Raw genomic sequence first — 24717 nt, 5'->3', positions numbered from 1 at the left:
AACGACAAAATAGCGCTGCAGCGGTGCTACGCACAGAAACTTAATAACCATTCACACGTTCCCCCCTCCCCATATAAGATACGCACCGCCCTAAGAATAGTGTTGCACAGGCTTGACAGAGGCATATTTGTTTTAAGTCCCTACTCAAACGGTTGACAATGAATATAGACCGTAAATCTGACCTGACGTCTGACATCTCCGATGTATAGATACATGCAGTAGCGTAGCTAGAGTATGAAATGCCTGGTGCGGTACCTCATCCTGATGCCCCCCCCCCAAAAAAAAAAAAAAAAAAAACTAACTAATTAATAACGTTGCAAAACCTTATTTTTTGTTCAAAATAATATGTATTCATTAATCAAATATTGTTAATTCTTTCATGACCTTAATGACCTTTCATGACCGCAGCATTATCATAGCCTTGACCCCTGCAGTCCATTAGGTCTAAGCCATCCGAACGCAATTTCTCTAGAATGATCTCAGCGATTCCAGCAGCATGCTTTTCCTTTGTGTCGATGAAGTCAATAAAAGACTCACGAACCTGCACCCCGTCATTATCCATGACAGCGTACCGTAAAATTTGGGAAATTTGATCCAGCTTTAAGATGTCAGGTGTACTGTCAAAAATAATAGAGAAATATTTGGCTTGTTTTACTTGCTGTATGATTTGTTTTTTTAGCGTGATCCCCCAATATTGTAATAAATTCATTTTGTATTTGTGGAGACATGTATGTATTCGGTCTGGAACAAAGCTTAGTTCGAAGCACGTGCTCCCTCAAGAGTGTATCGAACTTTGATAGTAATTTTACTAACTCTCCATGTTTTCGTCTCTTGTATTATCAAATCTTGTGCCTTGTTGTCAATATTGTTCCCTACTCTAAGGCGAACTTCAAGTTCCCTCCAAGCAAGCGATGACTGAATGTGAGCTCTGCTGGTCTCATGTTTTTCTATTTTCGGGGATAACCTCCACCACTTATTGAATCCATCTTTGGATTTAACTGAAGATTTGGTACTTGATCTTGTTGAGAAGAGTGTGCAGGGGAAGCAAAATAAGGATTCTTTTTTTTTTTGGGCGAATAACACATCCACTTTCTAGGAACTTTCTCGCCGTTTGACATTTGCCGGAAAAACCAAGCCTTTGAAAGCTTTCTAGCTTTTCGTTTTGCTGATTCTTGATGTCTATACGCCTCTCTGAATTGACTGTCCATACGCTGAACTGTTTTAGATCCTTGAGTGACAAGGTGTATGCGAATATTATATGTGACATCAGGCCAATCTCCAATGTCGTTCAGTCTAGAGTTTATTATCCTGCTTTCTGTATTGTTTACACTGTCTGATGGTTCAGCTTCTTCAGTATGAATTTTTGAGGAGTGTACTAAAGACATGCTTGTGTGCTGTCCTTTAGTCTCTAGAACCTGCGGTATTGAAGTATTTTCTTCTTTTCAGGATGTCGGCTTCATCATTTTTTTTCTGGGTTCAATGATAACCGTCTCATCTTGCTTTGTTGCTTTTAATTGTTCAGTTAATTCATACCCAATAACAGCTCGCCTATAGTCGGTGGACTCTGGCAATGATGTGACTTGAAATTGTCTCGATGCTTCTTTAGACTTAAGAAATTTAAGAAACGCACCTCACTGCGGTCAAAGAAACTGTTTTATGCGGATGACATTGTTCTCTGGTCAACCGGGAAGAAAGCCGACCAAATACAGGCGGCATTACAAGCAGATCTCCAAACCATCTCCTCGTATTACGACAATGGACAGATTCAGATCACTGGCGGATCCAGAACTTTGGAGTGGGGGGGGGGGGCGATTTTTTTCCAAACCCTAACCCTAACGCCCAGTAAACCCTAACCCTATGCATAAACGTAGTATATATATATTCGATATGTGAGAATAAAATAAGACTGTTTCTTGATCTTCGGCGAAAAAAAAAAACAGAAAAAAAAACAGTCATGTGGAGGCCTTTCTCTTGCAAGCTTGGGGGTCTGGGAAAGCGCTGCTAGTTTCGTCAATGGGGTTCGGGGCAAAGCCCCGACACCCAAAAGCGTTTTCTTGCATTTTTCACTGCAGAAACGCATTCTCCTGACATCTGCAGCTCGTTATTGATCAGTGGGGTTCGGGGCGAAGCCCTGACGCCAAAAGCGTTTTCTTGCATATTTCACTGACATCTACAGCTCATTGTTTATCAGTGGGGTTCGGGGCGATGCCTCAACGCAAAAAGCGTTTTTTAGCATTATTCACTGCAGTAACGCATTCTCCTGACCTACAGCTCATTATTCATTCTATTATAAAGTGCTTTTTGAATAATGTGGAAAAATATTCTAATATGAATTCATAGTCCCTGAAATACATTGCAAATACAACCGATTTGTTCTTTGAAAAGATAAGACACCCACCATATTTAGATTAAGGCTTTGAGGATCGCCGCCGAAAAAAAAATCCGATTAATATTATTCAATAAAATGTAAGTATAAATTGTGAGTTATAGTCCTAAATTTATTTAACTAGAAAAATATGAGATAGAGTAAAGGTTGGAAAAAGTCGACTAGGAAAAGATTATCTGGCTTTTGAACTCATCTCAACCGTGACTGTTTTATTGAAAAATTTTGTTTTTAATTATAACTTTTCCAAAGCAAAGTCTTTCTTAAAATAGTTATGATAAATTCATGTGGAATTACACAAACTCTGTCTAGAAAGGGGAAGGGCGGTAAAATGAAAACGATTAATCCTCGCTCCTTTTTATAATTTCTGCTAATGATTGCATTTTGCATTAAAGAATAGAGGTTGGGCGACTCGATATTAGAATTTACTTTATAGCATATATAAATTATATTAGTGACAGATTTTTTAAATTGTGTAATTTCTTACTATAATACAAAAAGAAAAAGTATTGATTTGTCCGATGGGGGGAAGGTGATTGCATGTATCGCACTTCCACCTGTTTATATTATATAGATATTCGACTAATTTTGTTAACATACTATGATTTCTCCATAAAAGTAGGACCGCACCCCACTCAAAGGGTTTAGATGGGAAGGGCAGTGGAGGTATTCGATCCTCCCCTTCCAATCGGCCAACAGGTGAACGACATAATATAAAGACCGGTTAAAATATCAATAACAAGTTTTAATCATATAGATATTTAATTGATTATGTTAGCAAGCTGTGATTTCTGCAAATAAATAGGACCGCCCCCCCCACTCGAAAGTTTATGGGGGGGGGGGGGGGGCGGATTGATGTCATCGCCCCCTCCCGACCCTACCAAATCGGTCAAAATACTAGAAGGGGGGGGGCGAAATAATCTAAAAATAGGTTGAAATATAAATAATTAGTATATATTATTAACATATGTAATAAATTCGTATACAAATTGTGTGAATTCTATACTAAAATTCGTCCGGGGGGGGGGGTCGGCCGAGTGGGGGGGGGGCGATCGCCCCTACCGCCCCACCCCTGGATCCGCCAGTGATTCAGATATACGTTTCCAAAACGACCTGGCCTAGGAGTCGACATTTTTAAGGCTCCATTCGAGCTTCCACTCGTTGGGCTGCGACTCCAACATGAAAACACGCCAAAATATCTAGGGGTAACCCTGTATAGAAAGTTGTCAATGTTCCAGCACGTCCAGGAAGTTGAAAGAAAAGCCTCGGAGAAGTTAGCGTTACTAAGAAAGTTGGCCAGCACAAAAAGGGGTGCCAAAGCTTACATGCCACGAAACATTGTACTTAGGGGCAGTCAGATCACAAATTGAGTACAGCTATACAGTTCAAGTATGTGCTAGTAAAACTGCCCTTGAATCACTCGACCGAGAACTATCACAGGCACTAAGGTTAATTGTGGCTCCTTTCGGACAAGCCCAGCAAACGCTGCTGAAATCTTAACAAACGTGGCCCCTCAACATTTAAGGAGGGAGAGGGCGGTACTTACAGCCTATGAGCGCTATGACTCTAGACTACCCACCACAATCATAGTGCAACAGTGGTTAGAGAAGAACCGCATAAAAATGCGATCGTTCCTCCACATTGAGGCCAATTTGTCAAAATCAGCTGGGCTCTACACTGATAGAATTCCTATTAAAAGAATTAGTACTTGCCCTCCGTGGAGGAGATTGTCCTTTATAGGGCAAGAGGGAGCTACCAAGAGGCGATTAACGCCTGCCATACTTCAATAACTTGGCATCAGCTACACTTTTCTGCCATACCGATGGGTCGGTAATGAGGGACCCCGATAGATCTGGGTATGGGGCCCTTATAGTCTACCCAGACCGGACAGAACCAGATATGCCGATTTCTCCGTCTGAGCTTAAAAGGGTTTTGAGGCGCCAGCCAGACTAGTCAATCTTGAGCACTGTTCATCATTTTGTTTACGTTACAGTATCACAATTAACTAGTTAGTTCTTCTTCTTCCTTATATTACAGAGCATCGATCAGTGTAGTAACAACATGTACCGTGTGTCCGAAATAAATCTAGTAAATTAGATTCAAACTGTTCTATAGCTTACATTGTATTGAAGAAATAGTCAAAATAGCGACATGACTAGTTTATAAATCGTTAGTTCATGTTTAAAATACAGTAGTTTATGTTTGCTCGTTTCCATACAATTAGCCGTTTTTACTGTTACGTTTTTACGCTTAGGGAAATAGGAAATCAATACACACTGGGGGAATTTTGGTGCCCCTCTCCACTTGGTGCCCTGTGCGGCCCGCACCACTCGCACATTGGTAGCTACACCACTGGATACATGTGAAAAAATCAACTAGCTTTCTTCCCCACCCGTTCAACAAAAAGTCCCATCTATATATAAAGAGAGACCAAAGCATTTTAAGATAGGCCAACTAACACTTACAACCAAACAGTCTCTTCTGATTCTTGATATTTGATTAGGGACAAACGGGTGAGTGTACATATTTTTACTTGTTTTATTTGATAGGAATGTGTGTGTATACAGAACCACGTTTCTCGTCATCGCATTATTCTATTTTTACTTTATTATGTATGTGTATTATTTTATCTCGATGCTATATCTTCATAAAGTATTGAAACCATAGTGATCTATTCCTTCATTATATTTCATTTGCTATATTTTACCCATTCCTGAATCTTAGTAATTAATGTCAACGAAAACTTTTCGTGACTCTAATTGCTATCTAAGAGCTTAGTTCACCTTATCTAAACCCAAATAGCGCACATGGAATGTATTAATTTACATGTCTAATGTGTCCATCATAATGTACATTACACCTCACACCTTTAAGGAACTTATGGTTCTTGGATAGTATGGTTTTGATTTATCATATCAACCTTATCATTGTAGCTTGATCCCTAGCATTTTATTTTCATCTTATCCTTAGATTTAGTGTACTATGCTCATTCCCAATTCTGCTATAACTAATTACTTATCGACGTAATCATATTTCATGGATGAATCTTGACTAGTATCAGCCTACATTGTATAATATCACATGTATTATGGTTATTGTTGTTTAATGCATCTATTTCATTTCTCAGTTATATTTTTTTCTTCATCATTTTATCTATTGTAAACTTATAATCCTTAAATCATTTTAATTTATAACTTTAATACACTGGTCTGTTCTTACTGTTAGTTGCGGTGTGCCTGTTAAAATATTTTGCATATGTGAGCGGTATAAATACTTTCAATTTCCCCTAGACTTTAATAAGCGAACAAACAATAACCATTAAAACATCTCGTCACACCATAGACTATATATATATATATATATATATATATATATATATATATATATATATATATATATATATATATATATATATAATACAAGACTGCAAACACTATGGGTAACTAAGCATAAGTTTCGTTCAGCTTATAAATGTGAGCCGAGGTACTTCCGGTATAAACTTATTTTAAGACATTTACTATGTTTCAATGATGCTGCCAGCTTGGATAATATTTTTTTTCTCTTTTCATCACAATTGACAATTACTTTTTACATTGTATACTAATTAGTATGAGTTGAATAAGCGATAAACTGAAGAGTGTATACATTTGCGAGAGTGTCATTTTTTACCTATATACTTTACCAACTTTTATTTACATCTATACCTATTTTAAAAATTTATTTAGAGTTTTGTTTCCAGATAGTATGCATTATATATTTATTTGTTAATGGAGAATTAATCATTAAAAATTAAAAGCAGTAATATATTTATGACTAAATGAAAAATATGCCTAAAAGTTTTGACTCTGCAAATTATTATTTTTTTTAACTAAATAAAATCCCAAAATAACATCCAATTCTTCTAAACATAAATTAGCCAATGTTGTGGCTATGCGAGAATACAGACAATTATTATGGAGTGTATGATTGTGTGTACTGGATCATTTTTAAAGGATTATTGGCATGAGCAATGCGTATAAATGGACTTAGAAAACAGTACATTTGAAAAAAAAAATGAATAGAAGTAATTTGAAAATTGAAAAAAAAAATCTATCTTAATCTATAATACAAAAGTTACTTCAAAAGAGAAGATGATTACGTAAAATAATAATTATTTATTACCCTTTAAGCTGTATTTATTTTAATTTATCAGGAGATCAAAAGTATCTAGATATTTGTTAATTTAAATATAGTTTATGTTGTTTATAAAAGGATATTCATATTAGGGCCTACTTCATAATATTACTAATGTTAGAACATAAAGCTATAATAAGAAGTATTACAATGTCGTCATCATCATCATATGTTGTACAATCTGGCTTATGTTGTGAACACAATTATGATTAGATCTCTAAGGTAAACAAACAAACTGATTTTTAGCCTTCGATGAAAAGGCTTAGGCCTATCGTTAATCATATGGATCTAATTTGTGGTGGATTTACTACTTTTATAATACACATAAGCCTAATATAGGACTATTTTTCAACTTATAAACGAAATTTCCATTCATAATTTGGTGTAAAAGTGGTGATTAAAATCTTTAGTGATGGTTTCTTTATATAGTAAACTAATTTACCGGAAGTCATTCTACTAACACTACCCTGCAACCAAGGACGCCTCGGTGTAGGGACTTATTTAATTGAATAATATAGGCGTGGTGCGCACAGTTGGCAGTCCTGTATATATATAGTCTATGGTCACACTTATAAAACATGAATCGATAAAGACATTACCTATCAATAAATTAATAATAATTATTATTATAGCTATAATATAGCACTATTTTCATGATTAAAGCATGCTCAGAGCGCTATGGTCAAATCTCATTTGTTGACCAGTTGGGGAGGGGGTATCTGGGAGGAAATTTGTTCGTGCTGCCTTGAACCACTGAGTAAACACAATTCTGCTAGAGTCGGGTGTCGAACCTTGAGCCCCCCTTCATAGTTCAAACGTATTTAGCCTCTCGACCACACTTCCCCTATTCCCAAATACCTTAGCGGTAATGATTTTGTTTATATTCAAAGGTGATATGAGTTGTGCATTATTAATAAATTTAAATGTAAATAAGAGTTGTTTCCGTTAGATAAGATCTTTGAAAAAGTATTGTTTAAACATGGGATGACAATACCTTCTACAGCCTTTCAGCCAAGCACGACGGTGATGGCAATGACTGCTCTAATTCTGACAGATACATTATGAACAACGGCCTCAACGGGGAACAAACTCCGGAAACAAAATTTAATCCATGGCAATTCTCTGCCTGTAGCGTCAAATACTTTACAAAATTTTTGACTGAGAATCCTAGCAACAGGTTGGTTACTTGATCTTTATTGTATGATATTTTAGCGGCCAACTGTAGACAAAAAAAGCCTTAGTCTTATTACTTTTGTGTTGTCTGTGCGCCTGTCAGGTTTGGTACATATTATACTTTAAACGGCTACTTAAAACGAACATCTGAGGGTAAAGTTTTGAAAGTAAGAAAAAAAAAACTGGTTTCTTTTGGGTGTGGGTTTGAGTCAAAAAAATGCTAGTCTGTAAGCTGCAAAAAATTAAGAAATAGCATTCATTTTGTAAACAAGAACGAACTGAACATATGGGAATTTGGGCTAATGTCTAGTTGGCAGCATCCAATGGGTTTGTGGGGATGGGGGGCAGAATGGATTATATTAAAGGAAAGTAAGCCCATAAACTATTAAATAGTTTTCTATTCTACGTATCTATGGAAAGGGGGGAAAGGAGGACGTTAATGGAAATCACCATTTGATCGACTTCCCGCCCCTCCCTCCCTGTAGCGTTGTGATAATGTGTAAAATTCTTTTAAATAATTCATACTAATTATTTATATTATAACCATCTTGTACATGAAGTCATACCACCACCGAAGTAGTCATCATCTATATAAAATATGTTTTACTTTTTTGTATATTTCATTTATCAATTATGTCGCACCCCAATTTTATTTAGATGTATTAAAATCTAAATTTAAATTGAAAGATTTGTTACCGTGGGAGATGAGATAGGCGCAATGCCCCCCCCCCGTGTCATTTCCTTGAAAGGAGAAAATATATTTTAGTCGATTGTAAAACATACTTTACTATCGCATCCTGCCCTTAAATGACTTTATTTTACTTATTTAGTTTTTTTTTTTTTTTTAATATTGTTAGAATAACTCTATAAGTTAGAAATATGAGTTTGTGTACCGATGATTATGAGGCAACAATTGGTTTCCGGGTTTGAACCACCAGCGGTGATAAAAATAATAGTTTTGCCTAATGTTGGGAAATACTGGTGTATGTAAGTGTTTGTGTTTATACATAGGTTAGAGTTTAATTTTAGGTGGTTAGGGTGTCGGCTTGGAAAAAAAAATAGCCCTCCCCCCACCTCAAAATTCTGTTTCCGCTAGTGAAAGATCACAAATACTACACATTTAAAATATAAATATCGATTTGAAAACCAGTGCTTCAAAATTATTTCTAAAATAAAAAAAAATTACTCATTACAAAAGATGCGTTTTTAATATCACATTCGCTACTGTACAATAGTACATTTAATTAAATCATTCTGTGTGCACTTGATTGAGGAATTCTAGCAAAATAAGATTACAAAAGGAGTTTGTGTTATCACACTAACTCAGAGGCAGCCTCTTCGGATCGCTATTGAATCCGTTTATTTGCAAAAAAATACTTAAGATATTTTGTTTTGATTGTTAAAAGTAAGGAAATTTCCGGATTTTGTTTAAAAAAAAAACAAATTGTTCCATATTATATTAATTTTCTTATCAATCATTGCATCTTTTCATTGTTTAGTCTTTTATTTTGTCTTAACGTGACAGACAAACCAACAGTCAAGAGCACATCAGAAAGTAGTTTTTATACTAATGGGAGCATTATATAAAAAATAACAAAAATGTAATTAAGTAAATATTTTGAGGGAACTAATATTTGTTTTTTTCGACCCCGACGTTATGCTACTGTACTAAATTCAATGTATAAAAAGTCCATTTTTTTAATGTGCGTAATATTTACATACAGAGTGCATTCTTAGCCCTTAAAAGCAAACATAAATGTTTTCTTTTAATTTTAGTAGCTAGTTCACCAGAAAAACACAGTTAAATAATATTTATATTTTTGTTTACATTTCTGTTGTAATTTCATAGATATTTTTTTTATTACTTAGAGATACAAGAAATGCACAAATAATTATATTGTAATTATAATCTCCCTTACTTATATGTATTGTCTTAGGATTGGTGGCGTTTTAGTGACATTTTACGTCTCAAGAGGTGATATTTTCCCTTTGCAACTTCATGTGTGACTAAAGAGGCCAATCCTTGATACACAGCTGCGGTCACAGGTTAGGCGTATGTAATCGCCAGGCGCCGTTGCATTTTCATCCATCTTTCTGCTTTTGTTGTGTATGGCATCTGCATTTCAAGACCTTCCTTTATGCGCTCTCTCCATGTGGCTCTATTCAGTGACACTTTTTTCCCAGCTGTCTCGTTTGCATACATCCGTATACCTTAAAAGTGGGCGACCAAGCAGATCTACTGCTTTCTATTATATCGCCATACTGAATGTCTTGTGGAAGACATTCAGCTTTTTTCCTGCCGTGAGTAGGTTGACCATGTTTCACTTCCGTATAGCAAAGTGCTCATCACATAGGTCCTGTAGACTATGGCTTTAGTTTTGCTAGTCAGCAATATGTTGTCCCACACTCTTTTCTGCTACCGTGTCATGGTGCCCATTGCTTTGCCTATCCTGTTGTTAATGTCTTTATCCAGTAGAACATTGTTGGGTTTTATGGAGCCAAGATAGCAGAAATTATCAATAATATTTTGTGGTTGGCCATTTATGTTTACTTATATTGTAGCATTTGTGTTTTGAACTAGTATCTTAGTCTTGCTTTGACTAATATTTAAGCCGATATTCTGGCAAGCATGAGATATTTTGTCAACTAGGGACTGAAGCTGAATATCAGAATCAGCCACACTAGCTGCATTATCTGCATACAGGAATTCCCTGATAAGTATCTTACTAACTTTTGGTTTTGCCCGCAGCCTTGATACATTAAATAGTTTTCCAGAGGATCTTGTATGGAGAAGTACACCTTCGTTGATGTCGTTGTACGCCTAATCCAGTAGATAGGAGAAGAATATGCCAAACAGAGTAGGTGCGAGCACACACCACTGCTTGACACCACTGCTAACCTCAAAAAGCGCTGATTGGGCTTCATTGCATTTTATAGTACATTTCGTTTCCTCGTGAAAACTTTCGATGAACTTTAGTAGTTTGGGAGGGCAACCTATTTTCCTAAGGAGTTTGAAAGGCCAATTCTGCTGACCATGTCAAAGGCTTTAGTCAGATCAACAAAAACGATGTAAATGGGGTCTGTCTGTCTCTCTCTCTCTCTCTCTGAATTTTTCCTGCAGTAGTAGTAGAGAGGATATCAAGTCTATAGTGGATTTACCACCCCTGAATCCACACTGACACTCTGGGTAGACTTTACAAGCTATCACTTGCAGTCTGGATAGTGCCACTCTAGCAAAGATTTTGCCAACTATGCTGAGGACAGAGATACTCCTGTAATTGTTGCAGTCACTCCGATCTCCTTTTTTTTAGCGGACCCCGAAAGTGAAAAAGGCGCTATTAGTTTTGTGCGAAATGTCTGTCCGTCTGTCCGTCTGTCTGTCCGTCCGTCCCGTTTAGATCTCGTAAACTAGAAGATATATTGAAAATCCGACTTCACAATATTTTAGACCATTCAAAGTTCTGATGCAACGGCTACTTTTTTTTTTCCTGAAAGCGAAATTCTAATTTTTAAAATTATTATGCAATTATGCAAGCAGTTTTTTATAAGAAAAAGCTAATTAGTATGCATTATATGTTAGACCTAATTTAAGACGAATAGTAATCTTATAAACATTAATTTCGTGAACATTTTTCTATATAGCGGAAATTTTTTTTTTTTTTTGAGGATTCGAATATGAGATTGAGCCTTTTCAAAACAATTAACTTATTTAGTTCGAACGGAGGGTCACGGGTTCAAATCCTGGTTAAGACTGGGATTTTCAACTTCTGAGTCTACCCAGCTCTAATGGGTACCTGACATTAGTTGGGGAAAAGCAAAGGCGGTTGGTCTTTGTGCTGGCTACATGACACCCTCGTTAACCGAAAGCCACAAAAACAGATGAACTTTACATCATCTGCCCTATAGACCACAAACTAGTTAGGCCACGTTCACATCTAACTTTACATTCACTTTCACGTATCCTTTGATCTGCGGGACGGTTGGGGAATTACACAAGATTTGTTAACCTTCTTTCTCCATTCTTATCTCTCATTTGTCTTTGATATAATTTTATTCGGATGTTCTTTCTGAAAATATTGAAGCCTACCTGGGTGGACCACTGGTCGTGCGGTTTGCGCGCTGGACTGTCGTTTGGATTTATCAACGATCGAGGGTTCAAACCATGCCTGCTCCCATCCCCCGTCATCCTGCGGGAGGTTTGGACTAGGAAGTAAACTATCTTCAACTCTGAAGGATTATCCGAATTATGTAAAACATTTTACTTTGGGGGCCGATTTTGAGTTTGTGTTTCCACACAAACTGTCTTTTGTAACCTTGTTTATATATTGTAACTATATTTGCATCACACATATCCTGTGGCAAACGAGATTATAAAGTTCTGGGAGCAGGAGTGATTCGTTGACTTTAACTTCTTCCGCTGGAATGCCATCTCTCCCTGGAGATTTACTATTTTTTATTCAGTTTATTGCTTTTTTGAGATCACCAATGCTGGGAAGCTCATCTAGGCATTCCAGTACTGGAAGATCTTGTAGAGAAGCCAGGGCGACATCGTCTACTCTATTCTGTGTGGTATAGAGATCGAGGTTGTGTTCTGTTCATCGTTCTAGCTGCTTGGTTTGATCTGTATTTTTTCTCCAGAGTTTGATAGAAAAGGGGGGGGGGCAGGCTTAGACACTGTTGGACCCAGGGCCTCTTTTATGTCATCAATAACCTATTGGATTATTTTAGGAAAAACTCGCTTGCATATTTTAATTAATATACTAAAGCGTTTCCATTTAGAAAACAAAAAGTAGCCGTTGCATCTAAACTTTGCAAGCTACGACGAATGGTGAAATAAGATGGTTCATGTTTCTTTTAATTTTTGTTTGAGATGTGAGTGTGACAGACGGACAGACCGACAGACAAATATTTTGCACAAACCTAATTGCCGCTTTTTCTCTTACGGGGGCCACAAAAAATGCTGCAAAACGCCTCATTATTTATGTTTCACTTTTGTGCAAGATTTTTGACTCCTTTCAGTCAGAAGTTAATCACATCAGTGTATCAAGAGGAACATGACTGACACAAATTCGCAATGACCAATCTTTTTTTTATTCGTGTATGTTTCGATTTGTTCTGCTTTTTAAGTAGTTACACGCATAATGTATACATTAAAGTGACATTTATAATTACCATCAAATTAAAAAATAGCTGAAAAATAGTATAATGATAAAGTGTTAACTTTATTTATATATTTACAGTAATAAATATTTTTTTCTATACCTTCAAATGAATAAAAATTGTAGCCAAAATTTAAGCCAAGTTCTACGTATTTTATATTGTTAAGTGACTTTTATTCAATTTAAGCCGTCGATACGAATGTCTAGCTTACGCTATCGAAACTTCAGCTAACATTCCAGATGTCTCTAATAAACTATTGGGTCAATTCATTAAACCTAATCAACAGTGTCAACTAAATTACGGAAAGGATTCCTACTATTGCAAGGTAAGTGGAACTATTGCTGAATTTTAAAAAATGGGGAGCCTGATGTGGACAGTATAAAAGCAGTATTTAAAATTTAACAGATGCGCTGGGTCGGAAATTTTTTCCGCATGGGAGACGACCTCATGCCAAAGGTGATCTTTATTTTTTTTTTTTTTTTTTTTTTGGGGGGGGGGAAGCGAGCGGTAAGGAGGACGTCGTAACAGAGGTGCCCCCCCTCTCGTAAGCGCTGAAAGTCTAACTCAGGCGTACTGTCAACTTCCTTGGCATAGAGGAAAATAGCGGGCAGCAGTAGAGTCTAGTGAAGAGCTCTCACAAAGGCTAAAGGACACACACTTAAAGCCCTTAGAAACGCCATTAGAGCAGACAGTCACAGAAATCGTAAAAAAAAAAACTTAAATAAAGCCAGTGCGGACAAAAATATTTTTACGTTTTTGTCTACAGTCATAGTTAAAATGGAAACTAAATAGGTAACATACACTCACATAGGGAGCTGTGAGGGATCATAGGATTCTCTTCGCAAAGATAGTTTTCTACTTTAACACATAAACATACTAATTATAGTCCATTCATTTCATACTTTAATCAAATTAACATTCAAATATATTTCTCTTCAGCATTATTAATACGTTCGTTTGCTAAAGCTGCAAAGCCGTGTTGGGATAAATTCATTCATGAATCGCGTACTAAAAAAGGTCATGAATTCGCAGAGCAAAGCCTTCACGAAGCGCAGAATGAACTCTATCAAAGCCATTATTTAATTCTAGATTAGTCTACATCTAGAACTTTGTCTAACTCAAGATCTACTTTATACTTTAACACATGAACATACAAAATGTAGTCTATTCATTTCAAATTTTAATCAAATATATGTAGATCTACAAGCAAATGTACACAAGAAGGATTGCAGAGGCTTGTAAATGCTCTAGCAGCTGCATGTTAAGAGTTTGGCCTTACAATGAGCCTCACTCTAAGACCGAAATCCTGGCAAAAGATGTAGAAGAAATACCAGCTATACATATTGGAAATGACACACTTACGGTGGTGCAGGAATTCACCTGCTTGGATACAACAATAACCAGCAAACTAGATTTAGACACTGAGCTGACAAAATAAATAGGAAAAGTTTCTGCAGCCACGGAAAACTCTCCAAGCACGTCTGGGAAAATACCAAATTGACTACTGCAACCAAAGTCCTAGTCTACAATGCCTGCGTTCTGAGCACACGTCTTTATGGCACTGAGAGCTGGGCAACTTACATGCGTTATGAGCACATTGAATAGCTTCCACTTACGCTTCCTACGACGCTTAATGTGCATCTCCTGGAGTGATCATTTCTCCAAACAGGACGTTCTGAAACGAGCCGATGAGCACAGTATTTATGCTCTTCTTACACAGAGAAGACTACTCTAGCACGGTCATGTCACTCGCATGCCAGATGGAAGAATTCTTAAATACATGCTATTCGTTGAACTTGCAGAAGGAACGTGCTGGTACGAGCTTCGCCTAGTGCAAAATTAAGGAAGCTGCATCAGTCAAGAGAAAGAAAAAGAAAGCAAAGCCATTGACTCACCTGGGAGCATCCATTGTCTTTCGAGACACGAAGAGCCATATACATGTATATCATATATGCCATATGCAAATACACAAACACACACAAATAGGTTGCATCATAATATTAACACTTCACTTTATATAATATAATGTATACAAACATTTGTATCAGACTACAAAATCTTTTTTTTTTACGTACTATGTCAGTTGGGTTCATTTACACTTACTATCAAAAACAAGAATATCTTTTTTTTTCTTTTGTAGGGTGCAGGAAACATTCAAATTGAGGACATATGTCATTCGATGTATTGTCGAGATCCATTGAAATCTGGCATCTGTAAAATGATGGAAGCATATATTGGGACATCCTGTGACGATGGAAAAGTAAGCTTTCCTAATATTTATAGATTTAAATATTTTATTTTCAAATCAAGGCACACGTCATTAGGAGTTACCATTCAGCTATGGGCCCCTCCAATTTTGTTCTTACTTATAGAATATAATGAAACCATTCCATTATTTAAATTTAAACTTTTAAGAATGTAAATCTATGTTGGGTTACGCTCCTAAATACAAAAATTTATCAGTCTAATTCTAATGTCTATTACATAGTTTTGGACCAGCCCTCAAATTTGAGTATCACTAGCGTATTCTAGTATTTGTCATGCATATCTTGTGTTTAATTGGAACTGCTTTTTATCAAAACATATGAAAATCTATCTGATTTATCCACACCCGTCTCAGGCAGAGTTATGTTTACCAAGCGCCTAAATGCAGCACTAAAAAAAAAACCTTCTCCCAGATATCACCTCCCCACCCCCCCCAAACTGGTCAACAAATGAGTTTGGACCATAGCGCTCTGAGCATGCTAGAAGCATGAAAGTAGAGCTATATAAAAGCTATAATAATAATAATAATAATAATAATAATGCTTTTAAACATGATCTATTTTTTATCGAGAGTTAAAAATTATCTCATGATCAAGGCTATAAACTTAACCTAGATAGAATAATTGAATATATATATATGCTATTTTTCGTACGTTTAAGAACCAACATCACCCATCCTCAATTTAAAGGCTGATGCTCTACCAATTACGCTAACGGAGTGTTTTTAAATTTAGAGGAAATTTTGCGCAAAAAGTAAAACTGATGTATAAAAGTAAAACTGATGTATAGAATTAAATTTTAGATCTAGATTAATATACCTTATATTTACTGAGATAATTCGTTGGTCTTTTAGTTTTAGATCTATAATACTTGCGCGCTAAATTGGGTCATCTCGATAGTCACTGGTCCATAACTTGTCCTTGATGGCTGCTAGCTCGTGTGGTTTGCTCTCTGGACTTTCGTTTGGACTTATCGATGGTCTACGCGCCCACCCCTTGTCGTTCTTCGGGAGATTTGAACTAGGAAGTTAATTATCTTCAACTCTGAAGGAACATCCAAAAAATTTAAACAAACAAACACAAATACTATCCGCCGCCATCCTCCGTCGTCCTGCGGCAGGTTTAGACTAGTATGTAGATTATCTTCAATTCCGATAGAACATCCGAATTATGTAAACCATTTTACTAACATTTTTCAATATCATCGAAATAGAATATTACTTCGGATATCCAATACTCAAACACGAGCTTCTAAGTGCAATGTTGACCCATGGGTGGACCAATTTATCTTACTTATAGTTAAGTGTAGTACATAATATCTGAAGCTTGAAATAAAATAACCACTTCGTCCTAAGTATATAGTATGTTATACACTATAATTTTATTTGACTTTTAAAATTACTTATGTATGTTTCAGATCTGTTTGTATGGAAAATGTGTCAGCGTCCCATACGCTCCACAAGTTGATGGTGTGTAGTTTAAATGCTTATATATTCTTTTTCTTAGACCTAAATACTAAATTTTGAATTGTGTTTATGCGTTTATCAAAAAGATAAGAGATAGTAGGCATCATGGGTGTAGCCAGGATTCATTTTTCTCGGGGTGGTGTGTGAAACTATTTGTCTTTGCACATACACATACAGTCTTACTAAAATACAAAACTGATCCTACTAGACCTAGAACTTATTCTAATAGAACTGATCCTAGTAGACTTGATCCTAATAGAAATTATCCTAATGGAACTGATCCTAATAGATATGTGGGAAGCGTGGTCGAAAGGCCACGTGCGCTTGGCTTGGCTAGGCTACCTAGAAGGGGGCTCGAGGTTCGACACCCAACTAGTGCAGAGTTGTGTTTACTGTGCGCCTAAAGGCAGCATGGAAAACCAACTCCTAGATACCCCCACTTGCCCACAAAATGAGATTGGACCAAAAGCGCTTTGAGCATGCTATAAGCTTATAAGCCTTATAGAAATGATTCTAATAGAACTGATCCCAACAGAACTGATCCTAATAGAAAAAAAATTTACTATGTATATGAATGACTTACTAATCTAAATCTAATAATAATTTGTTTGTTTTTTCCTAAAATTACTTTTTCATCTTCTAGAGACATGCTTATTTGGAGACACAAAAGAAGATCACTGCAAATCATTTATCAGTAAATTTGTAGGCAACTGTTACCAAAAAGCACACTATGAGCTCTGCTGTGGCACCTGTAACAATATGTCTAGACCCATTAGAGGTAAATACAAACTTCTTAACTATTTGTAATGTCAAGTCCTGTGTAAAAATAATGACCATAACTAGCAATACAAACACTAACTGCCCATATCAAATCCTAACTACCAATACGTAACCCTAACCATCCATCTCAAATTCAGACTACCAATATCAAACCCTGACTACCAATAAGAAACCTTAACAACCAACACAAATCCTAATTACCCATACTATACCTTAACAACAAATGCAAAATGCTAACTAGCCATACCTCGCACGATACACGAAATTTTAAGGGCGCTGTTTTGACGATGGCCGTTTCGGCAATTACCACTTTGGTACAAGGCTTTAAATCAACGGTGTGCTAATATTAGAAGATATTACGTCATTGTTTGTTGTTTATGTTTTATACGAAAGCAAAGAATCGGACGGAAATAAAAGTTAGTTATATATGTCTACCTTGATAAAGACAGTCTCGTTATTATCATTTTTAATTAGTAACGTCTACAGTAATTTATTATTAATCTGTGACAACAGAAAAAACGGTTCTCAACCTTTTTAGCTCCCCACTATGATGCAACCCTCAAACCCCCAACCTCAAAAGTATTTTGGTTATATGTGGTGTTTTACGAATAATAGTTTTAACTCTAACACGTCAAAGTATTAGCTGAGAACACATAAAAAGGCACAAATCCTCTATCTTCATAGTGTGAGAACATTAGTACTAGGTCCCGTGGACATTTTCAGTTAAGGAACATTACTATTATATCCCGTTGACAGTTCAGAATTAGGTCACATTGACATTTTCAGTTAAATAACAAAAGTATTAGGTCCCGTGGACATTTTGTGTTAGTAAACAATAGTAGTAGGTCCATTGGACATTTTAAGTAAAAGAACAATAGTACAAATTCCTATGGGACATTGTCATTTGGAGAACAATAGTCCTAGGTCACGTGGAAATAATTTTTTTTCCATTTATAGTTTTGCATTTATATGTTGCAGGCTATTGTTACTCCTATAACAAATGTTTAAACTGCTGCTGCTATAGTGTTGGTATTGCCACCTTACTAAAACGTGTTTTATTTTAGTATTTACATGTTGTAGATCTAGACTCTAGTTCTAGAGTTTATTGTTGGGTGTAACTTAGTATAGATTTAGGTTTAGTGTACTTAGTTGAAGTACTTTAGTAGCTAGTTGGTTTGGCTAGTTTGTTAGTGTCTGTGGTAGCATAGATCAAGAGGGTTTTAGTTAGTTGTTGGGTTCAATAGTGGTAGTTAGTGTACATATATTTTATTATTAAGTTATTTTTGGTTTCATGTCGATTAAGTATGAGCTTTGTATTTTTATTCTTAATGAAATTTTGTTGCTAGCTTTCGTTTTGCTAGGATAGTTTAGTTTTGTAGTCTGGTTGCTTAGGCGACTCTAGCCCCTTGGTCACAGACTGATGTGTCGCAGGTGAAACCCACCCAGTAGCGTTATCGTCTGGCTGCACTTATAAATTCTGTTTAGCAGAAAGGCCTAGACCTGACCTGGTGCCAGCGCACCCTGGCCTTCTAGCATCAAGAAAATTTAAAAAAATACTTTAAAAAAACAAAGTTCATATTAATTGCAATCGTATCAATTACTTTGTATCAGTCATGTAGTTAAATGTGTATTAGATCTAAACTTAAAAATAATTACTTTGTGTAATTATAAATATGTTTACAAAATGTTTTCTTTTAGCGCTATTTCATGCTTTCTATTTTCTCGATACGCTAAGATCCTGCCACTTATCTGGAGTCCTGGACCAGTTGGGATAAAAGGGGGCGGGGGAAGATAATGATTTTACAGTAATTCCTTTTTAAGAGCAAATTTTAATCTTCATCAGAGATAAGGTGTTGGACAGATAATGCGTAAAATTATTTTACCAGACAGACAGAGTTGATATAAGCTTTGAAATAAATATTATCTAATAAGTAATATTGAAAGATTACTGTTGACAACTAAATTATAAACTAGTATAATTGACAAAAAGGTTTTTTTCAAAGCTTTCGATAAGCGTAGTGGTATCTGTTACAGACCAAAAGCTTGCTGAAAGTGTCACACAATTTTATCACAGCATTATTTATTAATTTCATCCATATTATTTTTCCTTTCTAGGCCAAATTTTACACACCAAACTCTACCTTTTTCTCTTCTCGCTAGGTTAACTCTACCACAATGGCAACCATATTGTCACGTTCCTTGGCTTATCTCCCCTTCTCTTAGTATGAATGCCAAAACACATTTGCTACTCACCAGTTTGCCCATCTGGGCAAGACTCGTTTATTCTAGTCTAGTGTCAAGTCTGTCAGCCCTGTAGACGTTTTCACTTGCGCGAGACGATCTTAGCTCCTTTCATCTTGCGAGACAGCCAGACTACCCCTTCCCCTTTGTCTAGACCATGAGCGCACGTCACGCTTAACCTCTAGCCAGAAAATCTTAATACCTCATCGATAATTAAGTGGGATAAGCTAATCTTGACCGGATGTCACGTTATCTATCTTGACTTATTGCGCGTTCTATCGCATGCTGTCCAATTCAATACCTATTTCCGACAAAGCGACATATAAGACTCACTTCCCTGATCGCGAGCAGTCTTCACATTATATAATTTTTTAAATTTTTTTTTAGGATACCTCTGACTCTGCTTTTTAGCTTTTGACTTCAGTTGTCGAGCTGTTTACATCCTAGGAATCCTTGGGCTTTTGCCTTTTTTCTTTGCCTCTTTTTTGGGCATTGCCTCTTTTTTTTTGGCTATTGACCTCTTTATTGGGCTTTTTTTCCCCCTCTTCTTTTTTTAACAAAAAGATACATATTTTATTAGTAAGCTTACAAATTAAATAGTTACATTTTAAAGTACAATGATTGCAAACATGGCAATACAAATAATTACACTGAGATTGTCATAATATTTTAACGTTTTAAATTGCTTTGTACAAGGCGTTTTTTTTTCTTATAGCATATAATGAATATTTTTGAAATATAAGGTACTTAAATTATATATAGTGAGAATGTCAACAATAGGTAATTAAATAGAAACAATCATATAGCGAAAGTAGAAAATTAAATGATATTAACACATTTTAAACATCGTAGTCACATTTTTCCCCACTCTGTCTCCATTGCTTATGGTTGTTTCTTTTGTGCTTTGGTTACATTACCCCAGTTGTTTATGTTAACTTCTATCAAACGTGCATACACATCACATTTATCTAGAAGGTTCAGGGGCGTTCACTTACAGACTCCATTCCTTGTGCTCCCTTACTCTGGTTGTTTTGACTTTGACCTTGTGGTAAGGTTATGTTCACTTCTGGACTCTAGTAATGTGGATTTAACCTATTGCGTTGATATTGTATAGGTGCATTTTAAGTATTTCTCACTTTCGTAAGTAAGAAACATATAACCATTTCATGTGGACATATTTATATATTGCAATAACCTATGTTCACCATATTATTGCTACATTGCTCAATTGATCATTGACGCAATCTTGTATATATTTACACATCTCGTTTTATTTCTTTTATCTCGGCCGGTGGACGCCAATCGCATTATCTACAGACAACTCACGTCTTGCACTATAAAAACTGGTCGCCCACACCTCCATTACATGGATGTAATAAGACGGGACCTTAATTATGTGGACATTGATACTGACCATTGGGAAAACATAGCTTTAAACTACCAAAGTTAAAAACAACCTTAACCTGCGATATTTGTGGACGTGAGTGCCTCTCCAAAATAGGGCTCCATAGTCACATGAAAAAATGTTCGAGATGACCCATAATCGCTCTACGACTACAGGAGTCCAACAATAAGACGCTTGGTAGTTTTGGTGGCCATATAACTCGCTACTCGTTAACCGTCTGCTAAAGAAACAGATATCCTTATCTTATCTTATCTTATATAATACAGACGTTACTTCAAAAAAGAGAACATCATTGACTCTATAGATCGCTAGGTCTAAAAAAGGAACAAAAAAAAAATCTGTGCGATTAGAAATATTTTTACTAATTATATTTTTTTTGGCACATAAACAAATGCATTTATAAAAAAAATGAAAGAGCTTACTTCAATTTCAAGGGTTCAAACCTCCTCAAGGTAACACTGCCACAATCTAACCACTGTGCTAGGGAAATGCTAATATAATAAAAGTTTTAATAGTTATATTTTGTTCGATTCAAAAAATAAAGTGGCGGATATTTTTTTTTTCAAAGTAGTAAGGGGACTAATTCAACATATACTTCCACATTATTCAGTTACAATTTATTTCCCTTTTTCTATACAAAACAAAATGATTGGTTAACAATAGTTTATAAACACTATTTTTTTTTCTTGTTTCGTCTGCTAAAAGAAAGAATTGTGCGAAATTTAAGATTGATCCGAAAACTTTGTAAAAATAACTTTGCAATGCAAGTAGAAAAGATTTGCAATTTCATTTTACATAGCTCTTGGTGCACAGAAATGATTATATTCTCTTTATTGCTTCATACATACTTTAGTATTCAGTGGACCGGTTAGACCAAAAACTCCGTTTATGAAAATCTCTCATTTTAGACAAATTTCACATCTTTATAATTCTCTATTGACTTGAACCAGGTTGTAAGTACGGTGACAAAAAAGAAAATTGTCAAACATATCACTGTGCTAAAGAAAAAGAAACTTGCTGTGGCACTTGTAATTACGGTACACCTTTTACCCCAATCACCAGAAGAAACATAGCAATGAGACCCACATCGGCGAAACCACTTCTGATTCTTAGATCGCCCAAAGTGGTTAGAGGTAGGCAAATTTGTTAATATTCAGAACTGCCGTGTAAGGGGCGTCTATTGCTCACGTTACACATCTGTATACATCTGTTTAGTCTAGATCAGAGGAATAGAGTAAAGGGGGGGGGGTAGCGCGGGCTTCGGGGGGAGGAGCGCCATACCCAGCCTATATTTCTATGTGATTTTGATGTTCAAAGAAAATTGGGGGGAGGGGGCGCCAATGAAGTACACTGCACATTTTGTTTACTACGCCTCAGGTCTAGATATAATGTTATTGTGAAGATTAGGGTACTATGATTATGAAGATACATTTTGACAACATAGAATAGCATCTACTTTGATTGCAAACACTGTAGCTCTATATCCGCTGTGCTAAACAGACTATACAAAATGTATCAGATTGTCTTCTTTATTATATTAGAATTAGACTTAGTAAAATCACTCTAATTCCTACAGGTCTTGACTTTTGTAGCCAAGTTTTTTTATATATAAAGTTGACCTCCCTTTTATAAACATAATTTCTGGGTGGAAAAACAAGAACAATTCATCTACTCTGTATTCACCCGTCACTATATAGCAGGACCGGACTCAACCGTTGTGGGTCCCTATGCGAAACGGATTTCGGGTAGGGATATGGATAACAAGTGACATTTAAGAGTTTGTATTAGAATATTGTCACCGCTGTATTTTTGACATCATTAAATGTCACCGTTGTTATTTTAGATATTATGAATGTGGCTGTAGTTATGTTTGATGCTGTGCTACTATTGTCGGTTTATCAATGTAGGCGTGGTGGTGACATTGGGTTCATGTTCTAAACCACAGAATAATGAAATGGCGCTGGATGTAGCAGACACAATAAGTTTAATATAACATCACATGGTGAATACGATATACAATTCGACCCAGGAATGGTCAGTATTAATCCAACAGAAATATCACCAATATAACAACTTAGTAACTATTCTACAACCAACTACTTTAAACATCTAACTCTACTGCTTATATATTAAGTGACTCTATCAAGTGCTTGCTACAAGATCTCTATGTTGACTGACTGCCTTTAACTCTCTGGTTCACCTAAGGTCAAAAGTGTTCACCTTAGTGCAACATGAGTTGTGAATAACATTCACAATACAGAAATAACATACACAATATAGAAATAGGGTTTCTACTCTATGGCACCAACTCTGAGGTGGGGACAAATATAAATTCGTCTTTGCATTTTATTCATTCTTTAATACGTAAAGAGTTACTTTAGGAGCCTTGCGTGTAGCGAAGCAGTACAGTATGTCAAATTTTTTATTTCCTACATAAATCACGCTCAATGGCAAAAGTTACCAAATGTTTCAATCTATCCACGAGATATGTTGACCTCAAGTAATTCTTCATTAGTTTGAGATGCGAGAAGCTTCTTTCACTAGATTCTACAATTACGGGTATTGCAAAATGGCATTTTTTTTATCGCGAGTAGGATTGGCGTTTTCCATATTGAATGACTTGGATGACACCCCAAAATGACAATTTTTGTCTATATATTTCAGGAGATTTGTATGAGTTTTCTAAAGATTTAAATAATTTCCGGATATTCCAGCCATTATTCGTATATTTTGCAATTTAAGATTTCCATGAGCTCCTGGTAATTCGACAGGAGGCCGCGAGAAAATCTGTTATAAGTTTTAAAATAGTGTCAAATAATAATTTGTACACTTAGAATTAGCGCGAATCCACTTCGGTCGCATAGGTTGCTGTGGCCTAAGGCCGGCCCATCAAAATATCGGCGTAGTAGACAATAGTTTGTATTTTCATGTGTCAAAGTAAAAAACTATCTATGCTAAATATAGTTTTAAACATTAAATCTAGATCTAGATTCTTTTGCTCTTATCTCATGTAAACAAGGTAAACATGGTTTAGATCCATGAAATAGCAATAATTTCTTAGTGTTGAGCAACTTTTTAGCGGCCCCCAAAAGGGGAAAAGACGCTATTAGTTTTGTGCGAAATGTCTGTCCGTCTGTCCGTCCGTCCCGTTTAGATCTCATAAACTAGAAAAGATATTGAAAATCTGACATCACAATATTTTAGACCATTCAAAGTTCTGATGCAACGGCTACTTTTTTTTCTGAAAGCGAAAAATCTAATTTTTAAAATCAGTTATGCAAGCATTTTTTTAAAAAGAAAAAGCTAATTAGTATTCATTATAAGTTAGACCTAATTTAAAATGAATAGTAATCTTATAAACTTCATTTTTCTGAACTTTTTTTTTAATCGGAAATTTATTTATTTATTTATTTATTTTGAGGATTCCAATAAGAGATTGAGCCTTTTCAAAACCATTAAATTAATTATATAACATAAGTTAGGCCAGGGGAGGCGTGGTGGCTGAGCGGTAAAGCTCTTGGCTTCCGAACCGGGAGTCCCGGGTTCGAATCCTGGTGAAGACTGGGATTTCCAACTTTGGAAACTTTGGGCGCCTTTGAGTCCTCTCGGCTCTAATGGGTAGCTGACATTAGTTGGGGAAAAGTATAGGCGGTTGGTCGTTGTGCTGGCTAC

The 24717-nt window shown here is 35.9% G+C and overlaps 1 protein-coding gene across 2 annotated transcripts in view; it reads left to right on the top strand.

Annotated features, from left to right (window-relative positions):
- The window catches only part of LOC106053597 (uncharacterized), a 69340-nt gene that overhangs the window by 33255 nt on the left and 11368 nt on the right, over positions 1 to 24717 (top strand). For both annotated transcript variants that reach the window (XM_056033672.1, XM_056033673.1), the window contains exons 11-16: positions 7560 to 7733; positions 13076 to 13214; positions 15030 to 15149; positions 16571 to 16622; positions 17263 to 17397; positions 21996 to 22178. In XM_056033672.1, the coding sequence (XP_055889647.1) occupies positions 7560 to 7733; positions 13076 to 13214; positions 15030 to 15149; positions 16571 to 16622; positions 17263 to 17397; positions 21996 to 22178 (803 nt within the window). The remainder of the gene's footprint in view (positions 1 to 7559; positions 7734 to 13075; positions 13215 to 15029; positions 15150 to 16570; positions 16623 to 17262; positions 17398 to 21995; positions 22179 to 24717) is intronic.

The sequence above is a fragment of the Biomphalaria glabrata genome, chromosome 6 (genome assembly GCF_947242115.1).
Source record: "Biomphalaria glabrata chromosome 6, xgBioGlab47.1, whole genome shotgun sequence".
In the NCBI taxonomy this organism is placed as follows: domain Eukaryota; kingdom Metazoa; phylum Mollusca; class Gastropoda; family Planorbidae; genus Biomphalaria; species Biomphalaria glabrata.
This window is presented reverse-complemented; position numbering and strand designations above follow the sequence as displayed.